The following is a 27,739-nucleotide window of genomic DNA, read 5'->3' on the forward strand; positions in this document are numbered from 1 at the left end:
TGTAACATAATCACTATTTAATAATGACCTGCAATTAATACATTAGAGAGCTATTTCTGCTTGATTTAACCCTTTAAACTCAGGTATTGCTGTAAAAACTCTAAATCTTTACAGTGTGTTTGTGATAATAAGAAATGTCACAGCAAACACACAGGCGTCGTGATTTACTATCTAACAGGGGACCTGAATCATTTTGTTAAACATAAATAAATCAAAAGTGGTTAGTTTAAAAAGCTCATAAATGTATAAGGTGGTAAGATGGGCCTTTTATATGGGCCAAAAGTCACACATTATTTTTACAAATACTTGCTAAAATAAAATGTTTTTAATAATGTCTATGTTAACACTTGTTTAAAAGAACTTTAGATGCAAAGTTTGTCCCATTTACCGTACCTTTTTTTTTATATAAATAAAATAATGCATTATTTTTCAATAATTATAGGTCACTGTCATTAAAATGTTATATATATATATATATACACACAGAAACAAAAAATGTTTACAAAAGCATTGAATGAGATCCCTTAATAATTTAATAAAGTTTTACGGTCTCTCCAAGGCCATGATGGATGGTATTTACTATATTTATTTGTAGAAACTGAGGACACACACATTTTGATGGCAGATGTATTTCTAATTACATCCTGGTTGTTTAGATTTTTTAATCGTTTTTTCTTGGATCCTGTAGTATTTAATTTTAAAGTAATGCAAAGTTTGAAACTAGTCAGGGTATTTAGTAAAGAGATATAATCTATATAATGTTTGTTCCTTTAGTAAGCAGCCTGTTAAACAGCAGCTCTAGAGTCAGAGGACAGCAGGCCATTCAAACAATAGAGGAGTGTGTGTGTGTGTGTGTGTGTGAACGACGTGTGTTTAAGGGCTATTACAGTTCCTGCTCCAGCCTACAGGGGAGCTGCTGAGCATGGCCTTAAACACTCACACACTCTTAGGTCCCCTCTTGGTCAAAATTTTTAAAAATTCACCAGAGTGTTGTTTCTTGATTTTAACATGATTTAAACACACACACCTGTAGGTCCTTACTTGGTCAAACATTTAAAAAATCACCAGAGCATTTCTTTAGTTTTTTACTTCATTTTCACATGATTTAATGCATGACCAGGGGACTTGAAAAATGTCCCCTCTTGGCTCAGAGGTCCCCTGTTGGTGAGTGTGTAACGACGCCAAGGTCCCCTGTTAGATAGGTAGACAAGTACACACACACACACACACACACACACACACACACACACACACACACACACACACACACACACACACACACACACACACACACACACACACACACACACACACACACACACACACACACACGTTCAAAAGTTCAGGGTCAGTAAGAATGTTTGTTTTTGAAAGAAATGTATACTTTTATTCAACGGGATAAATAAATCGATCAACACTGACAGTAACGGCATTTGTAATGTTGTAATGTTAAAAAACTGTTGTTGTTTTTTTAAATAAATGCTGTTCTTTTTAACTACCTATTCATCAAAGAAACCTAAATAATGTATACTATATGTTTTGTTTACACATAAATATTATGCAGCACAGCTGTTTTCAACATTTATAATAATAATAAATGTTTCTTGAGTGGCAAATCCACATATTAGAATGATTTTTGAAGGATCATGTGACACTGAAGACTGGAGTAATGATGCTGGAACTTCAGCTTTATATGTATACACAGTATTATAATGTATACACAGGAATACATTTACGGTAATTTTAAAATATATTCAAATAAACAACAGTTCTTTTAAATTGTAATATTTCACAATATTATTGTTTTACTGTATTTCTGATCAAATATATGCAGCCTTGGTAAGCATAAGAGACTTTTTTTAAAACATGAAAAAAGCTCATCCTGACCCCAGTATAAACTGTTATTGTTTAAAAATACTACATGCTGAAATGGTGTCCGTGTAGGAGGGCAGAGAGAGAGAGAGAGAGAGAGAGAGAGAGAGAGAGAGAGAGAGAGAGAGAGAGAGAGAGAGAGAGAGAGAGAGAGAGAGAGAGAGAGAGAGAGAGAGAGAGAGAGAGAGAGAGAGAGGTGGGTGTTCCTTTAGCAGGGCAGCCAAAGTACAATGTCTTCCTCTTGGCTCTGCCTCTCCCTCCCTCTCTCTCTCTCTCTTTAAGGTGGGGCTCATTTCCTCTGACACACACAGTAGAAGACCATCATGTTTTACGTATACTTTACAATAGCAGCTCATGTTCTGTTCACTATATGTCTGGCACCAGAGGATGACAGCAAGTTTAAAATGGGAATAAGAATGTGAAACTAAGGTATGCCTGTCTCAAAGAATCCACGGGGATTTGTTGTACTGTGGTGTTTTCATAGGCATTAGAGCCCCAAAAAGTGTTTTAATATCATTGGAAAACCTGTTCATTGGTTAGCGTATGGCATGTCAACCACTCAAACTTAGTAATTAAATCATTTTTAAAGACGGCACATATTTCTAGCAACATATTCCACAAAAATATGTTTGTTAGGTATTAAATGATAAAAAAATCCTGTTCAAAATAAAAAAGATAAACATATGGGTTTAGCATATGTCATACTTTTAAGTAAATGACTAACAGAGCACAAGTTCAAAGAAACTTCAGCAAACTGCTTAAATTCAACCTGGAGTCATTTTTTTATGGTATATTGCAATACTTATTATACATGATTTATCAGTGCACAACATTTATTTTTAATTCATATGCTCTTGTAATATTTAATCTCTCTGACTTGCAGCTCGTCTCTTCTCTTATGATGTGTTTACTGCAGTGAGGGCGGGACAACCTGTCACTCACGAGTCCACCAATAGCAAACCATAACCATCCAACCATCCAATCATTCAATTCCCCATGGACAAAATCAAGTCCCGCCCTACATTTTTTTTACTTGTTCCAAAAGCAGTGTCACTTGAATATGTCACAATATCGAGGAAAAGACTATCGTAACTTCCATTGCATGCTGACTTTAGTACTAACCACACTGTACACTGCAAACTATTTGTTTTAAATATACAAGTATAAAAAAAACTATACATTGCATAACCAATGGGTCAAAGTTTGGCTTTTTAGCATGACCCAGATGTCCCATAATGACAATGGGCGTCTCAATCTGCCCCCTAGTTCACTAGTCAGGGCACTGGTTAGGACATAAGTCAATGGGCTGACTCCCTGGTCAGTGCGCAGGCAAATTAACTAGGGAGCTTATTGAGACATGCACCCAATGCCATTTTTTCTGCTGCTCTAGAGGGATTAGTCACATGGCATTTACAGTGCAGGTGATTGGTTAAAAAAACTTACATTGTCCGCAAAAATCTCAAACTATTTACTTTGAAAAGGTAATTTGCCATGCAGGCGAGCAAGTGAGAATGCTAACAATCAGCTTTCTCCAGGTATTATAGACCTGCTTGAGTCATTTGGATATTTTATGCCTTCCGAAAATGTGTGCACAGTATACATAGGATTACAGTAGTGTGCAATTCTGAACTTAGCCAGCCTGTCTTTCCAAGAGGAACTGAATGTAGAGGATTACAGTTGATGATCACCAGGTGGCAGTAACAAACTGTGAAACCTGTAGATGTGATCTACAACAGATATCCACATAATGCTGCTGTCTACCAGGAGAGGGCATCACTGTCAACCACTGTATATGCCTATAAACCACTGTTATGATAGGATTCTTAAAATGGGATACTTGATTTGAGGTGTTTTTCAATTTACAGTCTCTTTACATCTCTATTAGAAACCTCTATATAAAATAATAATAATAATAATTATTATTATTATTATTATTATTATTATTATTATTAGTAGTAGTAGTAGTAGGCCTAGTAGTAGTAGTAGTAGAAACAGCAGTATACCCTTACAATTAACATTTGAATATAATAAAACAACACCTGCAATAAGCAGAATTATTGTTGACTGAGAGTATTTAAAATTAAATTAAAAATTAGAAAACAACATTTAAGCTTAGGCCTGTGTGGGTGTGGTTTATGATATCTGAAAAACCAGATATCATAAAATAAGATTCTTTCTTCCTTACTAGTACACATGTAAGTTATTTAAAGGCCACTGATATTAGGTTATTCAGTCCGAAAAAGTTACTTTTGCTAATAAACGAATATGCATTAGTATTAAATAAGTATTTAGCATATTAACATATGTTTTAGTTTTGTCTATTTGTGGAGTCCTCCCTTGGACTGCGTGTTTGCACAGGGATTCCTGTTTATCCAGTCAGAAATACACTGCTCTGCACACAGACTCTCCATTCAGGACAGGCGTGTGTGGTTGAATGTGAGTGTAAGTGTGTGTGTACACTGAGAGACCGTCTGTGTTAGGAATGGGGTTAATTAAGGTAAATTACCCCTGCCATTCATTTAACACAAACCCAGTATGTCCAGCAAAGCTGCAACTACCGTACTAACATAAACACACTCAGACAGAGAACTCCTTCATATCTAAACTCTTCATACTCCAGACCTGGACACTGAAAGAGTAGTGAAACCCAGATGATGGTTACAAACTTACACTGTTCCATAAAGGGATAGTTCACCCAAAAATGTAAATTTGATGTTTATCTGCTTCAAGGCTGTCACCATGTATTGAACATTGGACGGGAGGACCTTTTAAAAAAAAAATAATTATAAAGCATAAAGAAACAGAACAGTGAATAAAATTCTAGGTCTAATTATAGTTGGGAAATGATCCTTTAGGGACAATTTGCAAAGACTATTTACATTATTTTGCGTCAAATATATTATTAGTCCCGAGATACTTCGTATTAGTGAATAAATAGATAGATCTGCTATGAACATTTGAATTCTTAGTGGTCTGATGGTAGTACTTTTGTAAACCGTTTCAAAGGTTCCGGGTACTAATCCGCTCTCATATAGTTTTTTTTTTGATGTTCATCAATGACTGTATATTAACCCTTAAGTGTCACTGGCCCACCGGTGGGCCCATTTGCCACTGCATGTTTAAAACAATTATATCCAGGGCTTGACATTAACACCCGCCAACCCGCCAAATGCGGGTAGATTTCAGCTGTGGCGGGTAGGCAGCCACTCCCACTAGCCACCTTGGCGGGTTGAATGTAATTTTAGCCTTCAGTCAAATGAAATGCGAAGACCGTCATATCACAAAATTAAAATTGTCTTACAATTCTTTATCGATCAACTTGCAGTAAGTGAAGGCGGGATAGGCGGAATCGCGCTGAATGACAACAAAAGCGTCCAGAAGCTCTGTCACACGCACAATCAGTTCTCCTTGTCAGTGTTGGGGAGTAGCGTCGCTAAACTTCTGAAGATCAAGCTCAAATTGGAAACCAACTGCCAAGTCGCGGATATACTTCACTTTCTACGTTCCTTTCTGCCTCGCGCAGACGCGCACAGATGCGCGCGAGCCTTTCAAAGGACTCCTTTGGCAATGAGCGCGGAAAGACGGGTTCGTCGCGTGCACTGGATACGCGGTGACAAAAGAGAAATCGTCTTCAAGTTTTAAAAGAATCTGTTGTGTCTCTTGAATAAACACCTCTTATTAAAAGCATCGGGGTCCAGCCTGGCCACCTCTTGATAAGAATGAATGAAACTTTTCCATGGAGAGCACACACACACACACACAAATATAGGCACGTTTTGTTTTTTGCCATGTTGGTACTATTTGGAGCAGTCTTAATTATTTTGCTACTGTAGCTTACTTTGAGCTGATCTGAGTTGAGTTGTAAATTAACTTAGTTTCCTGCAAAAGTGACTGCAAAAGTCTAAATTGAGCATAAATGCAAACACATATCATACACATAGGCTACAGATGAGCATACACACACTCTCGACACCTGGTTTTGTTAAAGGGTTACTTCAGCGATTAGCATATGGCTTTGTATCAGTAGAAACCCTGGAGAATATTCAAATTATTGTGCTTTCCCCTCTCATATCTCCCTGAGACGAGAGATTTATGCATTTTATTTCTGGAAAAATTCCTCCTATGATGCAAAATGACGATTTTTGCATCATAGGAGGAATGTTTGCCCAGAGGCTAAAGACTACAGCCAGCAGAGGGAGCCATTTCCGCATGTTTTGAATCCGGCATTGGGGGATGGGCGATTACACTCAGCTTGCAGGGAGAGCTCAGCTTGCAGACAGGATCATTTAAACGGAGCTATGGTGAGCAATGTAAGTCTTTTAACTTCTCAAATTCATTTCTATGAAAGTTAAGCTTGCAAAGGCATGAACTGAAACGCGGCAGACTGAACTTGCGTTGTGAATGTGTGCCGCGAGTGTAGTCGCGATTACCTCAGCTCTCATCACTCCTGCAGTTAGTGCTCAGTGCTGTGAGACTCGCGCGATGACTCACTCATTATATTGAACAGACACGTTCAGTTTTTAATTGTAGTGTCTCTAACTCAGTCACAGTAATGAAGTTGGTGGCATTGGGAATGGCCTCACAGGGCAGCGAAGCATTCTGGGAATTGTAGTCTTTCATCCCCATGGGACAAAAATACATTTTCTGTCTTTTCTCAGTCTAGAAGACACCAAATTCAAAAATAATTTCACATTTCTACTGCATTGATGGCCCAGTTTAAATACAGATTCATCTTCCCAGCGCTGAAGTACCCCTTTAATATTATGGATCACATGTTTTTGTTGCCAAATCGATTTAAACAATTTTTGAAAAGCCTAACTGAAAAAGTATGCATGTCTATCTGCTTTTTTGTCTATCGAATTTTATTGATCACAGAGATAGCGCTGATTGGAATGAAGTTGGTTCAATGTAAAATTAAATAAATAAAAACTAGCTTAGATATAGTAAACTAATTTTGCCAAGTTTCTGTAGCTTAGCTTGCTACATTTCCTATATGGGGGTAGCTTCAGTGTAGTGAAGCTTAATTTAATGTAGAGTAGGCTCTCTCACTCTGCATGTGAAAGTTTGAAAGGGTTTTAAATCTTCAAAATCAAGTAAAATGACTCAAAATCAAGTAATTTAGGCATGCCAAAGTATTCTTTAATTACTAAAAACCTTTTCTAATCTTGACAAAACGCATATCATCGGAAAGGTCTGAGTCTCACGGTTCTATATCTGCAAACTGTTTTGTGATATTTACACAAAAATATATACATTTGACACAGGAAATTGCATTAAAAAATATCAATGGAATTTCAATGACACCCGGTGGCTATTTGTGGTACAACGCCTAAACAAAACCTAATGGGAACTTCAATTTTTGTGATATCAACTTCAAATTTGGAACACAAATTGATTAGACATATGGCTTTGATTTGATAGTAATTTTAGAGTACACATTATTTTGTAACATATATATTTATATTAAATATTAAGTATCTAGTACAGTATATTTGATTTACAGCACATTTAAACTTCCATAACTTTTTTATACTTTAATTTTTTGAAGTGATTTCACTTGAGCAATACTCTGCTGACTGTCTTCTTTAAAATGAGACCAAACTCATTTTAATATTATATCTATATTCCAAAGCATTCTTGAATTGCAACCATGTAAGTTTGGATAGTGAATTTTCATGTATATTTTCAAAAAGGGGGGTGACACTTAAGGGGTTAAGAGCAGGGACATGTTTGTGCACATTTTGTTTTGTGATTTCACCGGAAAGAATAGAGTTGTTGTATTTGAGGTAAAAAATTATATAAATACTGTTCGGTTTCTCACACAAACTGATCGTTTTGTATCTTAAGACATCAATGTGCCGTCACAAGCCGCAGGGTTTAATTTGAAGTTGTTTGTGCATGTTTCTTTTACTCACATAGAATTACACCCCATTGACATGCATTATATGAGTTGCACAGTGCAACAGTTGTAGTTAAAACTCTTAATTTGTGTTTTACTGAAGAAACAAACACACCTACATCTTGGATGCCCTGGGGGTAAGCAGATAAACATCAAATTTTCATTTTTGGGTGAACTGTCCCTTTAAAACCACGCAGCAACTAACTAAACTGAAGGAACATGCATGAGATTTGATTTGGTAAATTTGTAATTCCTGAAAGACAATGCTTGCAAAGAACGAAATCAGCAAAGGAATAAAAGCAGCTTGTTTTTTTTTGTGTGTGTGTGTGGTTTTTTTTGCATTATGCATATTTTGGTCTTCCAACAGTGCACAAGAATCAAAAAAAGTATATATGGTTAAAATATGAGAGAAAAATAAATAAAAATAAGATGCAAATAGATGTAAGAAAAAAGACCAATCACAAAAGCAACAATTATACAATATAAGCAAAAATAGATTTAATATTTATGGTTGAAAACAAATTAAATGGAGACTTCTCACCTCACCTTTTCTCCTGATAAAAAGTCGCCTATAATCTTTAAGTTTCAGAAGAAATATTGGTTATTTTAAGGTGTCCTTGTTACAGTGTTATTATTTAAATATACAGTGTAATAATCAAGAAACTTTGCTGCAGTACCATGGGTGCAGCGGCGCAATGATGATATGCAGTGTCTGAAAATAGGCTAACTTCTAGTTAGGCTAATGGTCAACATAACCAGCGTGACAACCTGCTTGCATGCATAGAGAGCATGCTGGGGACTATTTTCATGCGCTGCGTAATATCATTGCCATACTGGTCTAGAAAATTGCAATTTTTCATTTTCCACCAGTCTTAGTACACAATGTAACTACAGAAGAGTCAAGTTTTAAATAGGAAAAATAAGTCTTTGGTAATTTTTGAGTGAGATGCTAACGGTCTAATGAGATTCAATGATCTATGCTAAGTTATGCTAAAAGTTCTACCGCCAGACCCGGAGATCAGCTGAATGGATTAGAAAACAGTCAAATCAACTTTTTAACTCTAGGGGATTTGTAAAATGAGTCTTTATAAAAAATAAAAAAGGTGGGGTATTCCTTTAAATATGTAAAGACACTAAAGTCAGCAATCAAGTCAGAAATTTGCATATGAACTCACACATTTTGCTTCAAATTCTTCCAAAAGCAATGTTCTGAGCTGGATTCATTTTACAGCTCTATACTCATATGTTCTCAACGACTGATTAATATGTAGCCCATTTATTTTTAAGTCTCTAGTATAAGGAATTTTAGGAAATCATATGAGACAAACCTGATACTTAAATGAAACATGACAGAGAACTCCATTAAGATTTCTGAGCTATTAAAGAGCAACCTCAGGGCAATAAGATATTCCTCTGGGTGACGGACGGTCTCATAGTAACTGCAGCAGTCATAGTATTTATAGCATTACTGTAAGCTGCCACCATAGTCTCACTCACAGATGCAATGAATTCATGATAAGAGTTTTATGCATCTTTAAGCCTGTTAGTTAGCTTCGATGTCATCATAAACTTTAACAACATTTACACAACACATATACACTACCATTCAAAAATCTTGTGTCGTGATTTTTTAATGGTTTTGAAAGAAGTCTCTTATGCTCAGCAAAGCTGCATTTATTAGATAAAAAAAATACAGTAGAACAATTATATGGTAAAGTATTATTAAAATTTAGAACAACTGTTTTCTATTTTAATATATTTGAACATGTAATGTATTCCTGTCATGCAAAGCTGAATTTTCAGCATCATTACTTCAGTCTTCAGTGTCATATTCATGAATCATTTAATGTTGAAAACATTATGAAACATTATGAAAACAAATGAATGTTGTCATTTAATGTTCTCTTTTATGTTTTTGTGGAAACAATGATAACATTTTTTCAGGATTCAAATAGAAACGTCAAAATAACAGCATTTATTAAAATATACGGTTTTTTTTATATCTTTATAAATGTATTTAAAACAACCTTTTGATTAATTTAATGCATCCTTAATATTTTTTTTTTGAAGAAATGAATACGTTAATTCAGCAAGGATACATTAAAGCAGCACTAGGTAACTTTTCAACCTTCATAATATATTTTTTAAGACTCTTGTGGTGATAAATCGACTTACAATAGGTTGAATGACACGTCTGCCATAGCCTGATGGGGTCTGTATCGTTTTTAATCGTACTTTTAAACTTCGGGTTTTGGGTAGTAACCCGAGAACAAAAAGAACTACAAAAGTCACTTCCACCAACACCCACACTTCCTTAAATTCGGACGTGTGAGCCCAACTTTGTTCGTCGGATAATATAGTCATGTTCGAAGCAGCAGACACAAATAAGAAAGAAAAGGTTTTGTTGGAGGAAAGCAATAAGAGGAAACGAAAAAGTGATGGGATTAAAGGCAGGACGAGGATCAACACTGGACCAGCGTTTGCTCGTTGGCGTGAGCTGAAGGAGGCGCGCCCGACCGATGCTGTCATGCTTGTTACGGTGAGCTACCACTCAAACATTGAACTGAAGTATCATATAGATTCTGTAAAACGGTAACCAATAGACTACTATAATGACGCTGGCTTGTAAACGTGAGCATCGTGATTATTTGGCGTTTGAAAAAATAAAACCCATGAAATTATATTCATATGACAAGCTGAAACATATGCCACTGACTGTAACGTTAGCTGGGATGAAGACATTTCACACGCGACGCCAGAAGAACTCGAACTCCTCCTGCAGTGTTCAGGGGAACTGTTAGCGCTGCACCGACCCGCGGCGCCACTTTTATGAAGTTATTTGGCCCGCACCGCACCACTGTATATATTTTTACAACCCGCCGCGCACCCGCGACCATTAAATAGACATACGGGGTCCGCGGGTTATGAGACGATCCACGCATCACTAGTTCAGGGCTATCAGTGTTGTCATGTCAACAAATGCACGCGCGATGGCATCCCCTGTTGTAGGATGACAGATCTTATGACAGTAGTTGAGGACATTATTTTTTCCAAACTGTAGGGGGACCCCGAGAGCAAAAGTAGCCAAGTGCGGCTTTAACCTGTTAAGTGTCACTGGCCCACCGGTGGGCCCATTTGCCACCGCATGTTTAAAACAATTATCTCTCATATATTTATCCTGATCTAATGTTGACAAACTAGATATCATTCGAAAGCTTACGAACTCAAGATTCATCCTGTGAAAACCGTTTTGAAATCGGACCTTGCAGTACCATGGAAACGGTGTTTCCTGCAAAGAGCACTTGCGTCGCTTCATAGGTTAAACCACTGGTTTCATCCGCTTTAATGAAGTTGCGTAGGCTGTCAATGGAGGGACAGAAAGATCTCAGATTTCATTAAAAATATCTTCACTTGTGTTCCGAAGATGAATGATTGTCTTACGGGTTTGGAATGACATGAGGGTGAGTAGTTTTCATTTTAGGGTGAACTAACCATTTAAGGTTGTTTTTGTCCTTACATCATGCAAGAAAGCAGCATGGACATCTACAAAACCTCTCCTTTTGTGTCCTAGGGAAGAAAGAAATGCATGCAGGTTTATTGAAATGACCAGTACATGTTAACAGAAATGTATCTTTTTACTTTGTCATCCAAGTATAAACCCAATTATATACAAATTATATTAGAATCCATTGATTCAATCATCTTCTCATGCATCTCTGGTGGCCAGTAAAAGAAAGGGTTGCACATTGATTAGTAGGCCTCTTTTAGATGGAGAAAGTCTCTCTCTCTCTCTCTCACTCACTTTCTACACTGTCAGACAGGAAGAGGGTTGTGATTTGGTGGCCAGTTCTATGAGACGCCACTTGTGTTCAGCTGGCCGCTGGAAATGGGAGGGTAGGCGGCAGTTACAAATGCTCCTCTTAACTCACTGACAGCCTCTGGCACTACTCGAAGTGAGAGAGAGCGAGGAGAGCGAGAGAGACATTTCTGAGTATAGAGGGGGAACTTGTTCAGCGGTCGACTTTTATCATGCAGAGCTGACCAGCGTCTTCCCTCTGGAATACTCTACAAAACAACTGCTAGCAGGACGACACTCGCAACACAGGGATCATTTCACTGCAAGAAGCGAAAATGCTCAGCTTTGGTGAGTGTTTGTTTAATCCCTCTTCAATGGAAACTTACATGCGACGTTTAGCCACACCTGATTCAGAGCTCAGAAACAGATGTTAGGACTCAAACACACAATGTGACTGGCATCCACCAAACACATGCGGAGAGGATCGCATCGCATGCAAACACTGCACGCAGCAGATAGGGCCATGAAACTGTGGCGTATCCCAGAGTTTTATACTGTACCGAACTCCAGACGCTAATGTTTGCCTTAATTAGATCGGATGGAGACAGATCCATCAACGGGCTCCCAGCTAAACCATGCAATCTGCCCAATGCATCAGTGGAAGCACAACATGCGCTGATTCATATTGCAGTTCTGAGACTAACCTACAATTTATTGCCATTACAAAAAAGTTTAATGTTGTGTCTCAGGATAATTGAATGCAGGGTTTGCTTGGGCGGCTTTTAGTCATTGCATAATATGGAAATGGTTTGATTAGAAAAGGCTCTGCTTGCTAGAATTTGACGAATGCTTTTGATTAAAGACGGAACTGTTTACATGTTCATAAACAATGACAGAGGTGTTTAAGGGAGAGGGGTAATAAACCAGAGAAGCATGTAAACTGAAAAGGAATCGATGGAAATCTGCACTCTAGATAGTTTGCAATAATTAGGCACCCTAGCAACCAATAAGCAATGCCCTAGCAACCACATAGCAACACTCTGGATGTAAACACACAGAGCATTATGATTTGTGCATTATTCTGTTCTTGTTCTGTTTGATAAAAGGCTGTCTGTTCATCAGGGAGGACAGGAACAAACGCATCTTCTAAAGGTCTCCATGGTCATTTATTTAGTTAAATACTATTTCTGTCACACACAGTCATGAACCAGAGTTTCTTTTCAAAAAATTTTTTAGAAGGTTTTCAAACTAAACAGTATGACGGTTCTGCACCATTACATCAATGTTTGAGTCAACATTTCAATTGGGTAACTATTTCATACTGTGCCACTGAAATTACTGAAAATTAGATTCTGCACACAGTTGGAATATATTGTTGTAAATTACATACAAATAGAGTGAATATGCCATTAAACCACTTAACCTACATTTTACAGTTTTACGTCAGTTTAGCTTTTTAACTAGTGTTTAGCACAACATTAGGTGTAGTTACATACACATTGTAAACACATATTTTGGCAGATAAATCAAACAGCATAGCTCAAAACTAATCAAACACGAGCACAAATTTTAAAACCATAATTTTGATGCTTTCAAAGGATCCATTTATACTAGGCTTTATAGTGTTGACAAAAGTTAAAACAAGTACCAGACATCTAAACAAAGTGCTGGACTATCAGCCAGAGAGCTGATCTCAGAGATTGCAACACATGTTGGCAGATATGCTACTTTTGCTCCAGTCTAAAAGCAGGCAAACACAAGGCTTACCCAGGCCAGTACATTACAGTGATCCATCCAGATGTCTATTAAGAAAAGCAGAATTAACTTGTGCAGGACCCTGCACACATACTGCCTTGTTCTACTGTCTATACATAAGTCTTATCTGAAATCCTCTACAAATGCAGATGCCCAACTCACAAATCACAATTTCAAAATAGTTGGTGTTAGCATTCTGCTGCCAAATAATGCATAAATAAATATTGAAAAAAAGAAATTTTTCAATATTTAAGAAAATTTTATATATATATATAACCCCAAATCAGAAAAATTTGGGACAGTTAGGAAAACGCAAATAAAAAAAGAAAGTAGTGATTTCTAAATTTACTTTGACTTGTATTTGTACTTGATCCAAAGCATCATTGGAGATGGCGTGGATTAGTGTGTGTCATAGGTGTACTGCGTCTTTGGGATTTTTCAATCCAGGGGCGGCCATGCACACTTACTTCCTGTCACGTGCATGTGTTCTCAAGTGGCCAAGACTGCAAGTGTGTGTATTTGGATAGGTCCAATAAGGATTCATGAGTAGATGAGTTTACCTGTTTGTGTGATTATGCTTAATGTTCTCAACAACCTCAGTAGTCTAATTAGCCACTTGTTAGAAACTGCTTTAAGACAAGTAACAAACTGTTTTTCTTTTTTTTTTTATCACAATGGGGTATAACTGATGTATTGTATAATACCTTGAACTAATTCAAATATTAGGTATAATATACATACTTTTTTTTTTAAAGCGACCTTTAGCTCCTGTTACATTTAGCTTCTTCACATCATTCTGACACGAAGGGCATTGATTTATTTTGATAAAAAAAAGCGAGATCTTGATCATTTTGCTGGTTAAAATGTGTCCATCTATGCTTGTGTTTATTTTAAGTAAGATGTATATAATGCTTTCACATTTAATTAGTTATTTTTAATTAAAAAAGGGATAAATAATATTTTTATATTTGTATTTTTTTTCGCAAACCTTACACTTAATTTAGCCTACTGTTACTACTGCAATTTTTAACTTGCTATCTGCATGTGCTTAGAGTTCTATATTGAGAAATGTTTAGGTTCAGAAAAATAAGCTATCTACATAATGTAATTAAAATAAACTGACAATAATACCCCAGATGTAAATGTTCTGACGATAAAATTCCAATGCCGTAGGCGGCAGGATATTTTTAAGTTAGGCCTATATTTACTTTTCAGTATACTTTCCCACTCAGTGCAATGCATTTCAGTCTGCGCCGGTCGTACGCTTTTGGCCCAGTTATCTTCTCGATAATGTAGTGAGAACGGGTTGAGAATAATCAAGCTACCTACCTTTAGGAACATCCTTCTCAGTTTACATCAGGAAAACGTCTTTAAATGCTGTCTGTGTAGGCTGCTCACTAGGGTTTGGAACAGAAAGCCTCACAGTTCAATGCGCCAGGATCCACGCTGCTAACGGGCCTGGACAAGGGTCTCTCCGTGGACTAATATTCCTATCAAACTTCACCAGCACCACAACGTTAGAACACTTTCTGGACGCTGGAGCCATTTGTCAGTATTTGAAGTTGGGAATAACCAGTGCCAGAGAAAACAATGGAGCTGCTGGGTAATGTAGTGTTTAAATGCCAAGAGTGGGAGCTGCTCTCATAAAGTTTCAGTTGTGGAGGTCATAATGTTTCTAGAAAGGGAGGGAATATTTTAATTCTCATATGAGCAATCTGAACAAGACTGAGGGTAATGTATTTCCATATAAGTGATTCATGTAAAAGTGATATGGATTAAATGTCTCAGAATATGGTTAAAGGGATGTTCACCCCAAAATTAAAATGTACTCGATCTCAGTTTGTAGCTACTTCCCATACACAATAGGCCTAAATATGTTGTGTAATACAAACAAAAGTTTAAAGAACCTTTACACAGCTTGTTTCCATACAAGTTCTGCAAAGCACACCTTAAAACTCAATAAAAGTGAAAATAGATTTGTCAGAGAAACAGACCACATTTTAAGACATTGACAAAGTAAGATACCAGTGGTTAAAATAATGGTAGAACAACTTAAACCCGATCTCCAACTAAATATATATATAAAAATGAATTTATAAAAAGGTAAAAATAAACATAAAGTGTGTCTTTATTACATTGTAAGATGCCATTGCATAAGGTCATACAGGTACTGCTCAATTGTAAAAGTATTGAATAATATAACTAAAATTCAGACTGCATAAATGTGTTTTACATTATCTATTGTTACTGTCCTTCTCATTTTAAAATATGAGGTATGCCTGGGATGTAAATAAAAACAGGAGCAATATTAGCAAACAACAGCAAATAAGTTTACTGACCGACCATGCCCAACAGCCCCCAACCTTCATGCAGACAATAGGCCTATGACAAAGAGACTTCACAACGCATACATGAATATCTAAAAGATCATAAAAGTTTGCACATGCAATCTTCTGTCTGTGGTACAGTAAAGCTTACTACCACCACCAAGTGATTATGACATCATTCTCACCAAGTGCTTTATCTAGAAAGTTCATTGAGATTTAGACGCTTGCAGTCACAGTATATTCCCACATGTCAGCGTGAATATGAGCTCATCTCACATGACTCGTAATGTATGTGCAGGAGGTCATTTATAATGCATGACAGATCCCGTCATGCCTGTAAGGAAAGAAAACAACAAAACCAGTAGGTCTAGACCCCCTCACTATTCTACTGATAAGGCTTTGTATAATGGGAGTTGCATAGATGGATTTCAGATACGGATCACATGCAGATATTACTGGGGAAAGACCGTTAATTACAGCAAAAATTATTTTTCAGTCAACTACTGCCTTAATCAGTATAATCAAAGACCATTATACGTATATTGCAGTGTTTCTTCTTCATAATGTCTTGATAAATATCTATGTAATATTAAAGGTTATATATTTATTTATTTGTATCTTATATTTATCAATTCCTTAGCACCTTTCATACAATTTTTATTGTTTTTTTATAGGCTATTGCATTTTTTTGTCATCTTTGGTGATTAGTAAACAAAAATTTAAATTGAATTGATTTGCATAATCAGATTAAATTTTCTAAAAAGAATAGAAAAACGTTTAATGAAATGAAGATGTAGTGAAATTAAAATGTTCAAAATACAATTTCTGTCGTTATTTGCTAACCAACCTTCATTTTCAAAAGGAAGATTTTTAGGTATCTTTATGCCCTTTTACAAAAGTTTATAGTGAGTATATCTGTCAAACTCCAAAAAGGACATTAAAACTTTTATGAGACTTCATAATGATTCCTTTGTCACTTTAAACAGCTGTTCTCTAAAAAAAAGAGTTGCATGATGCAGCCTTTTGCATGTCATGGAAAAAATAATAGCATATGGTAATAAAACAAAGGCAGAGTTTTTTGTGAGCTATCCCTTTAAGTCTGCAATCCATTTCACTTGCACATTTCCCTCATTTTGAAAGCATACAGTAAAAAAAAAAATCCCTCTCACAGTCATGGGGCAATACTTTCTCTTTTTTTCTCCCATCATGGAGTAGAGAAGAAAAGCGCTCTTATCTGGTCTGTAGCTCTATGATTTCTGAGAACACTTAGGGCACAGGAGGATGGCAGAACGGACTCCTAACTGAATTTTCTAATTGCTCTCGTCTGCAGAGCGGCCCCCTCCATTAGCAATGATGCATCCTGGGAGAGAACCTCCCTCTGTGGCCATCCTGCCTCTGAGAAACACCCACCACCAGCAACTGCATCACAGGAGGAGAACCAAGAGGATGGAGAGGGGCAAACCGGGACTGCGCTCCAAGAAACTGGCCATCCTGTCACGGTCGCTCATCATCTGTAGCTCCAGCACTAATGAGGACGCGTCCAGCCCAGAAGAGAGGTACTGTGAGCCCTGGGACGCTGGGCTGGATGAGAGGCACCACAGGGACCCGCTTGAAGGGCCAATGGGAAGTTCGGAAAAGTACATCACGAGGAGCATCAGTGTCCACACATCTCAGAGGGAACAAGATGGCCCCAAAAGGACTATGAGGAGGTCCTTCTCCATCAAGGTATGCATTACTGATGACATCACAGCAGCTGGGCTTTCCTATTGGTTCCTACTACAGGTAGAATAAACCTTAATGAGGGTAGCGGCATATTTCATTTTTGACGGGAATGAAAATGAGGCTGTGAGGGACAGAAGTACAGTGTGTTCAGTGGATTTCACTGTTGTTAGGACGTTTATATGATGCTTGCCATTGTAAAGAAAGTATTTAAGTCTATCCCAGCCTTATTTTAATCCATGTTTAAAACTTAAAACTTTAACTTTTGTCAGATTTAGAGAGGACTTAAGTCATTTTAATAACGTTTTTTTCTCTCTTTTCCATGCAAATATTGCAAATATTGTTTTAAAAACTAACAAATGGCCAAGTAACTTTAGAAAGAGCATTATTCAGCCATACGAAATATAAGTAGTAAAACCTTTTTTAGCTCAATTTGTATTATTTTGTATTGAGGGAAATGTATTTAAATATATTTATTTAAATATATGTTTATCGGATGGTCACTAAAGTGTTAACACAGTTTTTTTATTATTTATTTTTTATTTTTTAAACAATCTGTTTTGTATAAAGCGCTTTATAAATACATGTGACTTGACAAAAACCAAATAGGCATTGGATAGAAATGCACTGCTCAATAATCTCACTGCAGTAAGCATGCACTATATAATCTTATATAATAAGCCTGTGTCACTTATAAACCTTTTAGAGACTGTCTCATGATGATGATATCTGAGAATGATTGAGTATTCTTCATGAGTATTCTTCAAAAGTTTTCCAATGTTAATTCTGGCTTGCCTTGGGATCGGAGGGATCTCTACTGAAAATGAATCATTATCACATGGCTGGTGTGATGGGAGATTTTGTGGTTCTGCCCAACTCATTACTCCTGCACAAAAGAGAGCTTGTTTTGATACAGAGAGACACAGAACGCAGCACATAGGACATTATACAGCTCACATAGGACATTCTTGTGAAGTCTTAAAGCATAACATACTGATAAAACACTGTGACCTTTGCACAGCATATAAAACGTGTTATAACAACATTTACTTTGTAATGGCACTGCTGGGACTTTATGAATAAGAGATAGACTGGAATACTATAGGCAGAAATTTGACGTGGCATAAAGGCAGATATGCTTTGCAACTTATTCTGGACAAGAACAGCCAACTTAAAAAAAAATATAAACTATATTGCCAAAAGTTTTGGGACGTCTGCCTTTACATACACATGAACTTTAATGAGATCCCATTCTTAATCCAAAGGATTTAATATGGAGTTGGCCAACCCTTTGCAGCTATAACAGCTTCAACTCTTCTTGGAAGGCTTTCACAAGGTTTAGGAGTGTGTTTATGGGAATTAATGACCATTCTTCTAGAAGTGCATTTGTAAGGTCAGACACTGATGTTGGACGAGAAGGCCTGGCTCACAGTCTCCGCTCTAATTCATCCCAATGGTGTTCTATCGGGTTTAGGTCAGGATCTCACTCATCCATGTCTTTATGGACCTTGCTTTGTTCACTGGTCCACAGTCATGTTGGAACAGGAAGGGGCCATCCCCAAACTGTTCTCACAAAGTTGGGAGCGTGAAATTGTCCAAAATGTCTTGGTATGCTGAAGCATTAAGACCATGAAAACCTATTTAATAATGCTCTCTACGCACTGTTCTTGAGCTAATATGAAGGCCACACAAAGTTTGGAGGTCTGCAGCTATTGACTTTACAGAAAGTTGGGGATTTCTGCGCATGTGCACCTCAGCATGCGCTGAACCCGCTTTTTTACGTGGCCTACCACTTTGTGGCTGAGTTGCTGTTGTTCTCAATTGCTTCCACTTTGTTATAATACCACTAACAGTTGACCGTTGAATATATACTAGTGAGGAAATTTCACAAATGGACTTACAAATGGACCACACTTGAATTCACTGAGCTCCTGAGAGTGACCCATTCTTTCCCAAATGTTTGTAGAAGCGTCTGCATGCTAAGTGTGTTAAGTACCCTCAAACTAAAGCAATTCTGTCTACTTTGGATGCCTTGAGAGGCGAAACAACAGAACAAATTCCCAATGTTAAACCGATCCCGGTTCTATTTCTGACACACTTCAAACATTCGCTGGACAGGGGAAGATTTTTTTGCTTTATTTGGTAATATTTCAAATGAATATTAATAAAATAGTATAAGTAATACAATGGAAAACAAAATCCCAAATTTGATCCATTTCCCTATGGATGAGTGGCGCACCTAGCATTTGCCTTTTCTACCTATGCCGCGGGGCCGGCCCTGATGCCTAGTGCTTGATTTTATACACCAGTGGCCATGGAAGTAATTGGAACATCTGAATTCAATTATTTGGAGGGGTGTCCTAATACTTTTTGGCAATATAATAAATGATGATACTCTTTGTCCCACAATGCAATACTCTTCACTTGACATGATCAGAATTTGCCTATGTTTTCCCCCACTCTTTCGTATTTCAAGAAGATGTCGTCATCACAGACAAATTTTGATTTGTTCATCACACTAAAAATGAAAAGTCAAGTCATCCATATTGCATTGTTGGATACTATATTTCACAACTGATCATCTGAGTATTTCAAGCAAACAGAAAATGCACACACTGGAATTTTACACAGCAGTAGTAGTATGGTATTATGGTATTCCAACCTATATGAATCTACTACTAAAATAGGGACTGTTTTAAAAGTTAGTTAAAAAAATGACAGGCACGACCATTTTTACCATGGCCATTTTGGTTTCCTGAGACCATATATGTTAGTAGTTCATATATGAACTTGCCCTGGTAAAACGGCCCGGGCCGCTCTCTTTAACACTCATCTAGTTAATTATATGAAACGTTGAAGCTCTTTATAGAGGGGCCCTGTAAAGGTCACTGATGTGGTTCATGGTCTAATAAAGCACAGCTATTATGGTCACATTTACTTCAGCCGTCAAACTGTTGATTTTCTTTTGGTTGTTAACAGTAGTTTTTATATGAAGGAATAGTAGTGCCCTTGTCTTACTGTTCTGATGGTTCCTCTGGAACAGGAAAGCAGTTTCTGGAGAATGTGTGTCACCACACGCGAGGAGGGTCTACAAGTGGGTGATAGCAAACTTCAGTCCAGCGACAATAGCAGTACTGTTGGTCAGGATTTACACAGGTAATAATCAGCTCATTTAGACTGTTTTATATGTTGTTCTAACACAGGCCTCAACAATAAGGATCTTTCTGCTTTTCAAAATGGGCCAGTATTTCAGAGTTTCACTGACCCCGAGGGGAAGATTTGCCCTTTTGCAATTTTTATTAATATATTTTTAAGATTTGCAACCAGATGCAATTTATATATATATATATATATATATATATATATATATATATATATATATATATATATATATATATATATATATATATATATATATATATATATACACATATATATATATACACATATATATATACACATATATATATATATATACATATATATATTTGGTTTATTATATTTATATTAGGAATTATTTAGAAACAATATCTACAACAAATTTACATTTAAAGTTAACAAGGGTTCATCATTTAATCAAACTCCATAAAGCATGCATACATGTCTTAATTAAGTGTTAAATCAAATAAACATAACCAAAATAATATTTAATATTTAAAAGTAATACAAATTATTAATTCAATAATAATACTAATAATAATGTATTGAAATTATTAAATGAAACCATCAAATTAAATCATAATTCGTTAGAATAATATGTATGATAAAACTTTTAATAAGCATAATTCATTAAAATTATATCTATTCCATGTGTCCAGCTTATAGTGAACTTCTCTAACAAATAATATTATCATCATTATTATTATTAATAGTATGTTCAAAAACAGTCCCCAGTCAATCAGTCCATCCTTATTACCAGGCCCTCTAATCTACTGACATATTCTCATGAAAAATACATGCATAAACATGCACCACACACATCCACACAACTCTCTGCATATTACAGTGAAAATGCAAGTGCTCTAATGCACATTCTCTTGTTTGTTGTCTCCAGGGACACTTATATCTACTTTGGAGATAGACTTGCCCCATTTAACGGACAGGTTATAAACAATCAAACAAAACAGGAGCCTGATCCAGAGAGAAAGCCTGTGCTGAAGACTGCGTGTAGAACCACCAGTACTGAAGTAAGTCTTTATTGTCCATTAGAAACATCGAAACATTCCTCTGATCTGATTAGAGGCCAGTTCTGTGGGTTGGAATAGATGAATGTCTATTCTAAGATTTCTGAAAATGTCAGACGACCATCTGAGATCCCAAATAACTCCACTCCTACAAACTCTGCTATGCTTCTGACAGCGGGCGGACATCACTATGCAAAAACCAGGAGCTTATTTTTCTGAACAAAACATCTATTGTTCTTGCTTGATTTTGATTTTTCAATCCAACAAAATGAGCATGATGTTTAGTTGAGAATGGTTTCAATTAGCCATATTACAGAAATACTTGAAGTAATCAGTGAACTTCAAAAATATCAGAAACCGTCTGTCTTGGAAAGCACTCTTTTGCACTCTGAGATCTAAAGGGGTCATATAATGGCATCTTTGTACAAGTTAATATGATTCTTTAGTGTCTAAATGAAAAGTTTGTAATATTTTTTAATTAAAAATTCTCATTAGTATTGTAAGAAAACAATCATTTTACCTAGTCAAAAACGGCTCTGTTTTCAGCAAGCCATTTCAGCGCAGTGCAGTGACTTTAAATGATAATGAGCTTTGCTCACCCCTCCCCTCTGTTCTGTGAGTCAGTTTGACACTTACACGTGGAGTGTTGCCTTGACAACAGTTGAGGGTATATTTTGGAGGAAGAATCTCCATGGGAGTCTCCGAGGACACTGTGCAACTGTATCAATTTTAACCGGAGTCGGACCCGGAACAAGATGACAGCCCCAACCGAATTTGACAGTTAAGGCTAAACAGGATGTTTCTGAATGGTTGGTTAATGTAATGTCACTTTGATCTATCTTTATGTACTGGCAGGGTAACGTTAGCGTATTGAGATACGAATGCTGTGTTTACTGATGCATACGTTAGTTCATTGACAGATTGATGTTATAGCTAATGCTAATAAAAACTCTTTTTTGTCGTAAATGTAGGATTGTCACGTCAGTAATGCATAACGTTATCTATGCAGTGTAATAACTGTTACAACATGATTTTTTTGTGACAGTAACAGACACCGTTATAAACCATCTACAAAAGTAAGCTTAGTGTAGTGTTACCACGTTAACTTTATCACCAGCGTACACAGTTTGTTATAACACAATAACCATAACGCATTGTTCATTATAAACGTGGGATTATGAATTATATTGAATATGTAATTCATAGAAAGCATGCCGTAATTGAACTTACCCACTTTAGCCGCATTCATCGTGAAACGTGCAAGTGTTTCAAACTACACTTACTTCTTCTGGAGGGGCAGCAGGAACAAGAATAGTTGGTACCGATACTTTTTTCAGGAACAGTTTCTTAGTAAAACCTGCTTTATACTTACCCTCGTTTATAAAGCTGTCTGGTGAGAAATTACTCAGCCACTGCGTCTTCAGGGGTTCGACTTTAGGAACATCAGAATGACTGCTGTGTTCATTATTACACCCAAGAACAGAACATCACAATCGCTTAAGCCTAGTTCAGACGGCACGATTTTCGATGGAGTTCACACTGCATGACTGAACAAGAGGAATAATCGCCGACAACTCTCTCTCTCCGCTGCGCAAACTACGTTTCCCAACTACACGTGCGATGTGACAAGTAAACAACGCGAGATCACACGTGCGTCAGACCAGAGTTCTCGCACGAGACTTGGAATTGCTATTAAAAATGATAAACTGCACAAAGTTTGCTTCAAATTGAATGTGCGCTGATTTGTGGAGAAAAAAAAAAAGATTATTGCGTAAGAAATTGTTGGAGAGACAGAGGGAGCCAGGATTTTGTTCTGCAAAGACAGTTTGAGGTAAATAAACAATTTTGTAATGTGCTGCTGCTGTGGCTGGATGTGCAAATGTTTGGCCTTTGTTTCTGTTTGATAGAACTGTAAATCTATCTATTAAAATACTGATATTCTGCTCTATAACTCCTCCCTGAACGTCCTGCTGTCCTGTATCTCACTCTCTCATTGGCTGTCGGTCATTGCCAAAGAAAATTTTTAGTCACGAAGCAGTTCACACAGCAGGAGTTTGAATCGCCGACAGGTCCTGATATTTAGCATGCCAAATATCTCAGCGGCGTCGGCGACTCGTTGGCGATTCTCTCTGATCCCGTCTTTGATTATTCACACTGCGTGATTGTCACTCGCGTGCACGAGAACCGATTTGCCTGTGATCTCGGGCATTTGTCGGCGATTTCACAAAACCTGTCGGCAACTCAAAATCGGGGCAAAAATCGGGCAGTGTGAACTAGGCTTGAGGTGAAATGCACCAAAAAAACATTACAAAAAGTATAATGTATAATGAATATAAAATATAATGAATGTAAACTTTTTTCATCGCATTTTCATAATTATTGAAAATGTGAATGCAAAACTTGATGTTGGAGTGTTGAGGGTGGTTATGAGGGTGTTGCTGTGCTGTTGCTTTGGTGTTCTGGGTGGGTAGTTAGTGGTTATATATACAGTATATAGTGGATTTGAGGCATAATTTAAATCTATAGCACAAATGTTACAAATGAGACAAGTTACATCCAAAGTTTATTACTTAGGGTTATGAGTTTGCACAAATTACTGAGGATACACCTTATTTCGATAGTCCGCTTTAGGCCTTGTTTACACCTGGTATTAAGATGTATTTTGGTCGACTGGATCACAAGTGGACAATGCTAAAAACAGGTGTAAACGTGGCCTAAAATATTTTTAGCTTGTCAAATTTCGACCACTTCCAGAGGTAGTCAAAAACACATTTGACCTGATTGCTTTTGTAGTGTAAACCCTCATGTCGAATGTCAAGCAGCCACAAAAGACTGCCTACTCGCCACCTACTGACCTAATGCGTAAACATTACGGGAAGCGAGCTAGCCAGGGGGGATTTAAACTTTGTCGGGTGAAGACCGGGTGGACCGGAAGTTTGGTTTGAAGACGAAAAATGTACCAAGCCCAATCTCTCACTATTCCTGATTTCTAACACACACTCACAGCGTTCTGTGCGGTCTTGCGGCTATTAGAGCAGGAATGAAAACTGCTGCTCTCCGTAAATTTTTCCTTCGTCTCTGGGCACGTTCAAATGTAAATTGCGCAAGCTTATTTTTGAAAAAAAGATTAGATTAGATAGACCCTTCCCTCGAAGAAATCAGGACAGAACTGGTGAAAGTGGACACAAGAGATGGATTAAACACCAGGTGTAAACTGGAATCTGTCTCCCTTGTCTGCTTGTTATCTGACCAAAACGCATCTTAATACCAGGTGTAAACAGGGCCTTAGACATTCTAGTAAGTAACTTTTGCAAATACATGTCAGCAAACTCTCATTCATTTCCATTTCCATGTCAACTAAGTTTGGTTGGAATATTAATAGACTGTACAGTTAGGGTTACAGTTAGTAAAGTTACTTATAGTCAGTAGAATGTCTGTACTCAGATGACTGCTAGTTGACATGTAGCTGTAAAGTTACTTATAGTTAGTAGAATGTCTGCAGTGGACCATCAAAATAACCTTACCAACACAAACCCTAATTATAAGTAGTATTAATAGTGATGCTTACCTTCGCAAACACCACATAACCAGCTGAGCATACTTGGGTTCTTCTACCTCTCTTTGAGCAGATTTGAAATGCACTGGTCAAATGTGATTAAATAGACCTTAACCAACTGAATCCATCCAAGAGACTGAGCAGATCCCAGATGCAGCAGAAACTAATTTGATTCAGGATGAGAAAAGACACAGAATCTTACTGGGCTTTCGGTATGATCCATTCAGATTTGTTTCCACGCTTGTTTGTACTGCAGGGTTTCTCTCCATGTGAAAGCAGAGCTCTGTTCACTAATGTCAATGAATCAGACCATCTTGGCTACAGTTTCGGAGAAAAGGAGGCAATGGGAAACAACAATAACTTAAAGGTGGGAAGCAAACCCTGTTTTTTCCCTTCAGTTGGAAAACCCTCAAGTTTAAAGTGCCTTGGGATGCATCTTAGCAGCATTAAGTTTTATATGTTGTGTTTTGGGTGGTATGACTGAAGCTGATATATTATGCCAGTATGTAAATATATTTATACATAGTATATAAATATAAAATTATATAAAGTAATTGTTTAATATATAATGTCATAAGAAATACAGTTGCAGTTGTGATACATAGACCAGTTGTGAGATATAAAGTAGAAAAGTCACATTTATGAGAAATAAAGATGCAAGTGTGAGATATAAAGGCATATTCAAGAAATAAAGTCACAATTACTTAATGTAGTACACTGCTGTTCAAAAGTTTGGAGTAAGTAAGGTTTTTTTTTTTTTTTTAAGAAATAAATACTTTGGTAACTTTTTACAATAAGGTTGCATTAACTAATAACGAGTAAGACATTTGTTACAGTATTAATAAATCTTTGTAAACTATGGTTAATAAAAATACAAATGTTCATTACTGTTAGTTCATTTTAGCTCAGGATCATTAAATAATGTTAACAGATAGAACTTATACAATTTGAATCTTTGAATTAACATGACCTAATATTAATAAATGCTTTAGAAGTGTTTTTCATTGTTAGTTCATGTAAGCTAATGAAAACTTACTGAATAAAAGTATTGGTAACAATTCACGAAATATTCATCAAGGATGCATTAAATCAGCATATTACTATTAGAATGATTCATCTGAAGTGTCATGTGACACTGGCGACTGATGCTAAAAATTCAGCTTTGGCATTGCAGGAGTATCTTAAATTTTAAAAGATATTAAAATAGAAAACAGTTATTTTAAATTGTAATAATATTCCACAGTTAAGTTTTTTTACTGTTTTTCTGAAGAAGAAAAAATTGCAGCCATGGTGAGCATAAGAAACTTTAAAATATCAAAACATTAAAATGTCTTACTGGCCTCAAACTTTTATTGTAGTGTAACCCAGCCCTTACCACCCAGCCCTGTTTCGTAATGATTTCTAGAACACATTTGTGCATGTATGCAGATGCCAATTATTAAGGTGTCGGATGATGACAGCAAGAACTGTGAGGATGATGAGGATCAGAGCTGCCAAGAGACCTCCTGCAAAAGATCTCGCTCCAACTCCACCAGTAAGACAAACCTGTATGAACACAAGACATTTCACACAAAGCATGAGTCATAACACTACTCCAAATAAAGTCTCTATTTCTTCAATGTATAATTTGATTGTGCTATTCCCCGCTGGAGCACTGACTACACACATGCAACACTGCACAAACTCTAATAAACCCTTGAGAATATCCAATAGAAGATGTTTTGAGCTTCTGAATATAAACATGATGTCCTACTCTTGCTTCCCAACAGTACACTTATCCATGCACACACTTGCATACTTTTTACATTGTCCAACATCAAGAGGACATCTTATGTAACTTCACATGTCCACGTGCTTTTAGGCGTTCACCCGTACTGGATTGGAGATTTGGATACCATCATTATGAAGACGCCAGAGCTGTTCCCGTGTCACGCCCACGCCACCGCAGGGTTTTACGGCAACAGGAAGTCTCTCTCTCAACAGCTGGAATTCCCTCATAGCATTCCACAGGTGAGGGAGAGTGGCCGGATCATGTATTCTGAACTGTCTTGAACAGATTAAAAGCCAGTTTACACCAAGGATGATAACAAAAAGTAATTATGTTATGAGTAATGACATAAAAGGTCTTAACTGTGACATCCATGCCTGGTTTAGACAAGGAAATATCTAAAAATATGTCAGTGCCCCTGTTTTGTATCAAGATAGTCCCTGTAATGTTTTTTTTCTAAAGCCTTTTTCGCACAGGATTAGTATTATCTAGAGACCTCTGTGATTTAGAAATTACTCCCCCACATCTGAATTTTGCGTGGCACCTTCGCTCGGGATAAGCAAAGCCTGTGATTTTACTCAAACTTACTGACTTTCTCCCGGATATCATGTCAAGACTTTTTTTCTTTTTTTTCTTTTTTCTTTTAGATATAGCTGTATGAAATCATAAACAGTCATATGTATCTATATCGTTTTGATTGTTTTATAGTAATACAAATAATTTAGTTCAGTTAGAGAACAGACGCTACAGTTAAAAACTGAGCTGAGCACAGACCAGCGGCAGGAGTCAGATTTCATTTATCACGAGTGAGAAGCTGACAATATACGGCGGAAGATTCAGTTTCAAAGCTAAATGTAAAAGCG

At 36.8% G+C, this 27,739-nt stretch overlaps 2 protein-coding genes across 4 annotated transcripts in view; one reads left to right on the forward strand and one right to left on the reverse strand.

The window, feature by feature from the left end:
• Positions 1-14,808, reverse strand: part of mesd (mesoderm development LRP chaperone) — a 55,795-nt gene extending 40,987 nt beyond the window's left edge. Inside the window, exon 1 of the mRNA XM_067445041.1 lies at positions 14,652-14,808. Within this exon, the coding sequence (XP_067301142.1) occupies positions 14,652-14,663 (12 nt within the window). The 5' untranslated portion in view covers positions 14,664-14,808. The remainder of the gene's footprint in view (positions 1-14,651) is intronic.
• Positions 11,703-27,739, forward strand: part of il16 (interleukin 16) — a 47,462-nt gene continuing 31,425 nt past the window's right edge. Inside the window, exons 1-7 of one of the 3 annotated variants that reach the window (XM_067445007.1) lie at positions 11,703-11,915; positions 16,980-17,374; positions 20,412-20,524; positions 21,423-21,555; positions 25,365-25,475; positions 26,537-26,642; positions 26,970-27,118. In XM_067445007.1, coding sequence (XP_067301108.1) covers positions 11,903-11,915; positions 16,980-17,374; positions 20,412-20,524; positions 21,423-21,555; positions 25,365-25,475; positions 26,537-26,642; positions 26,970-27,118 — 1,020 coding nt within the window. In that variant the 5' untranslated portion in view covers positions 11,703-11,902. Of the gene's footprint in view, positions 11,916-14,828; positions 14,926-16,979; positions 17,375-20,411; positions 20,525-21,422; positions 21,556-25,364; positions 25,476-26,536; positions 26,643-26,969; positions 27,119-27,739 lie in introns of those variants that run through there. The other 2 variants (XM_067445017.1, XM_067445014.1) reach the window with 2 other exon arrangements.

The sequence above is a fragment of the Pseudorasbora parva genome, chromosome 1 (assembly GCF_024679245.1).
Source record: "Pseudorasbora parva isolate DD20220531a chromosome 1, ASM2467924v1, whole genome shotgun sequence".
NCBI lineage: Eukaryota > Metazoa > Chordata > Actinopteri > Cypriniformes > Gobionidae > Pseudorasbora > Pseudorasbora parva.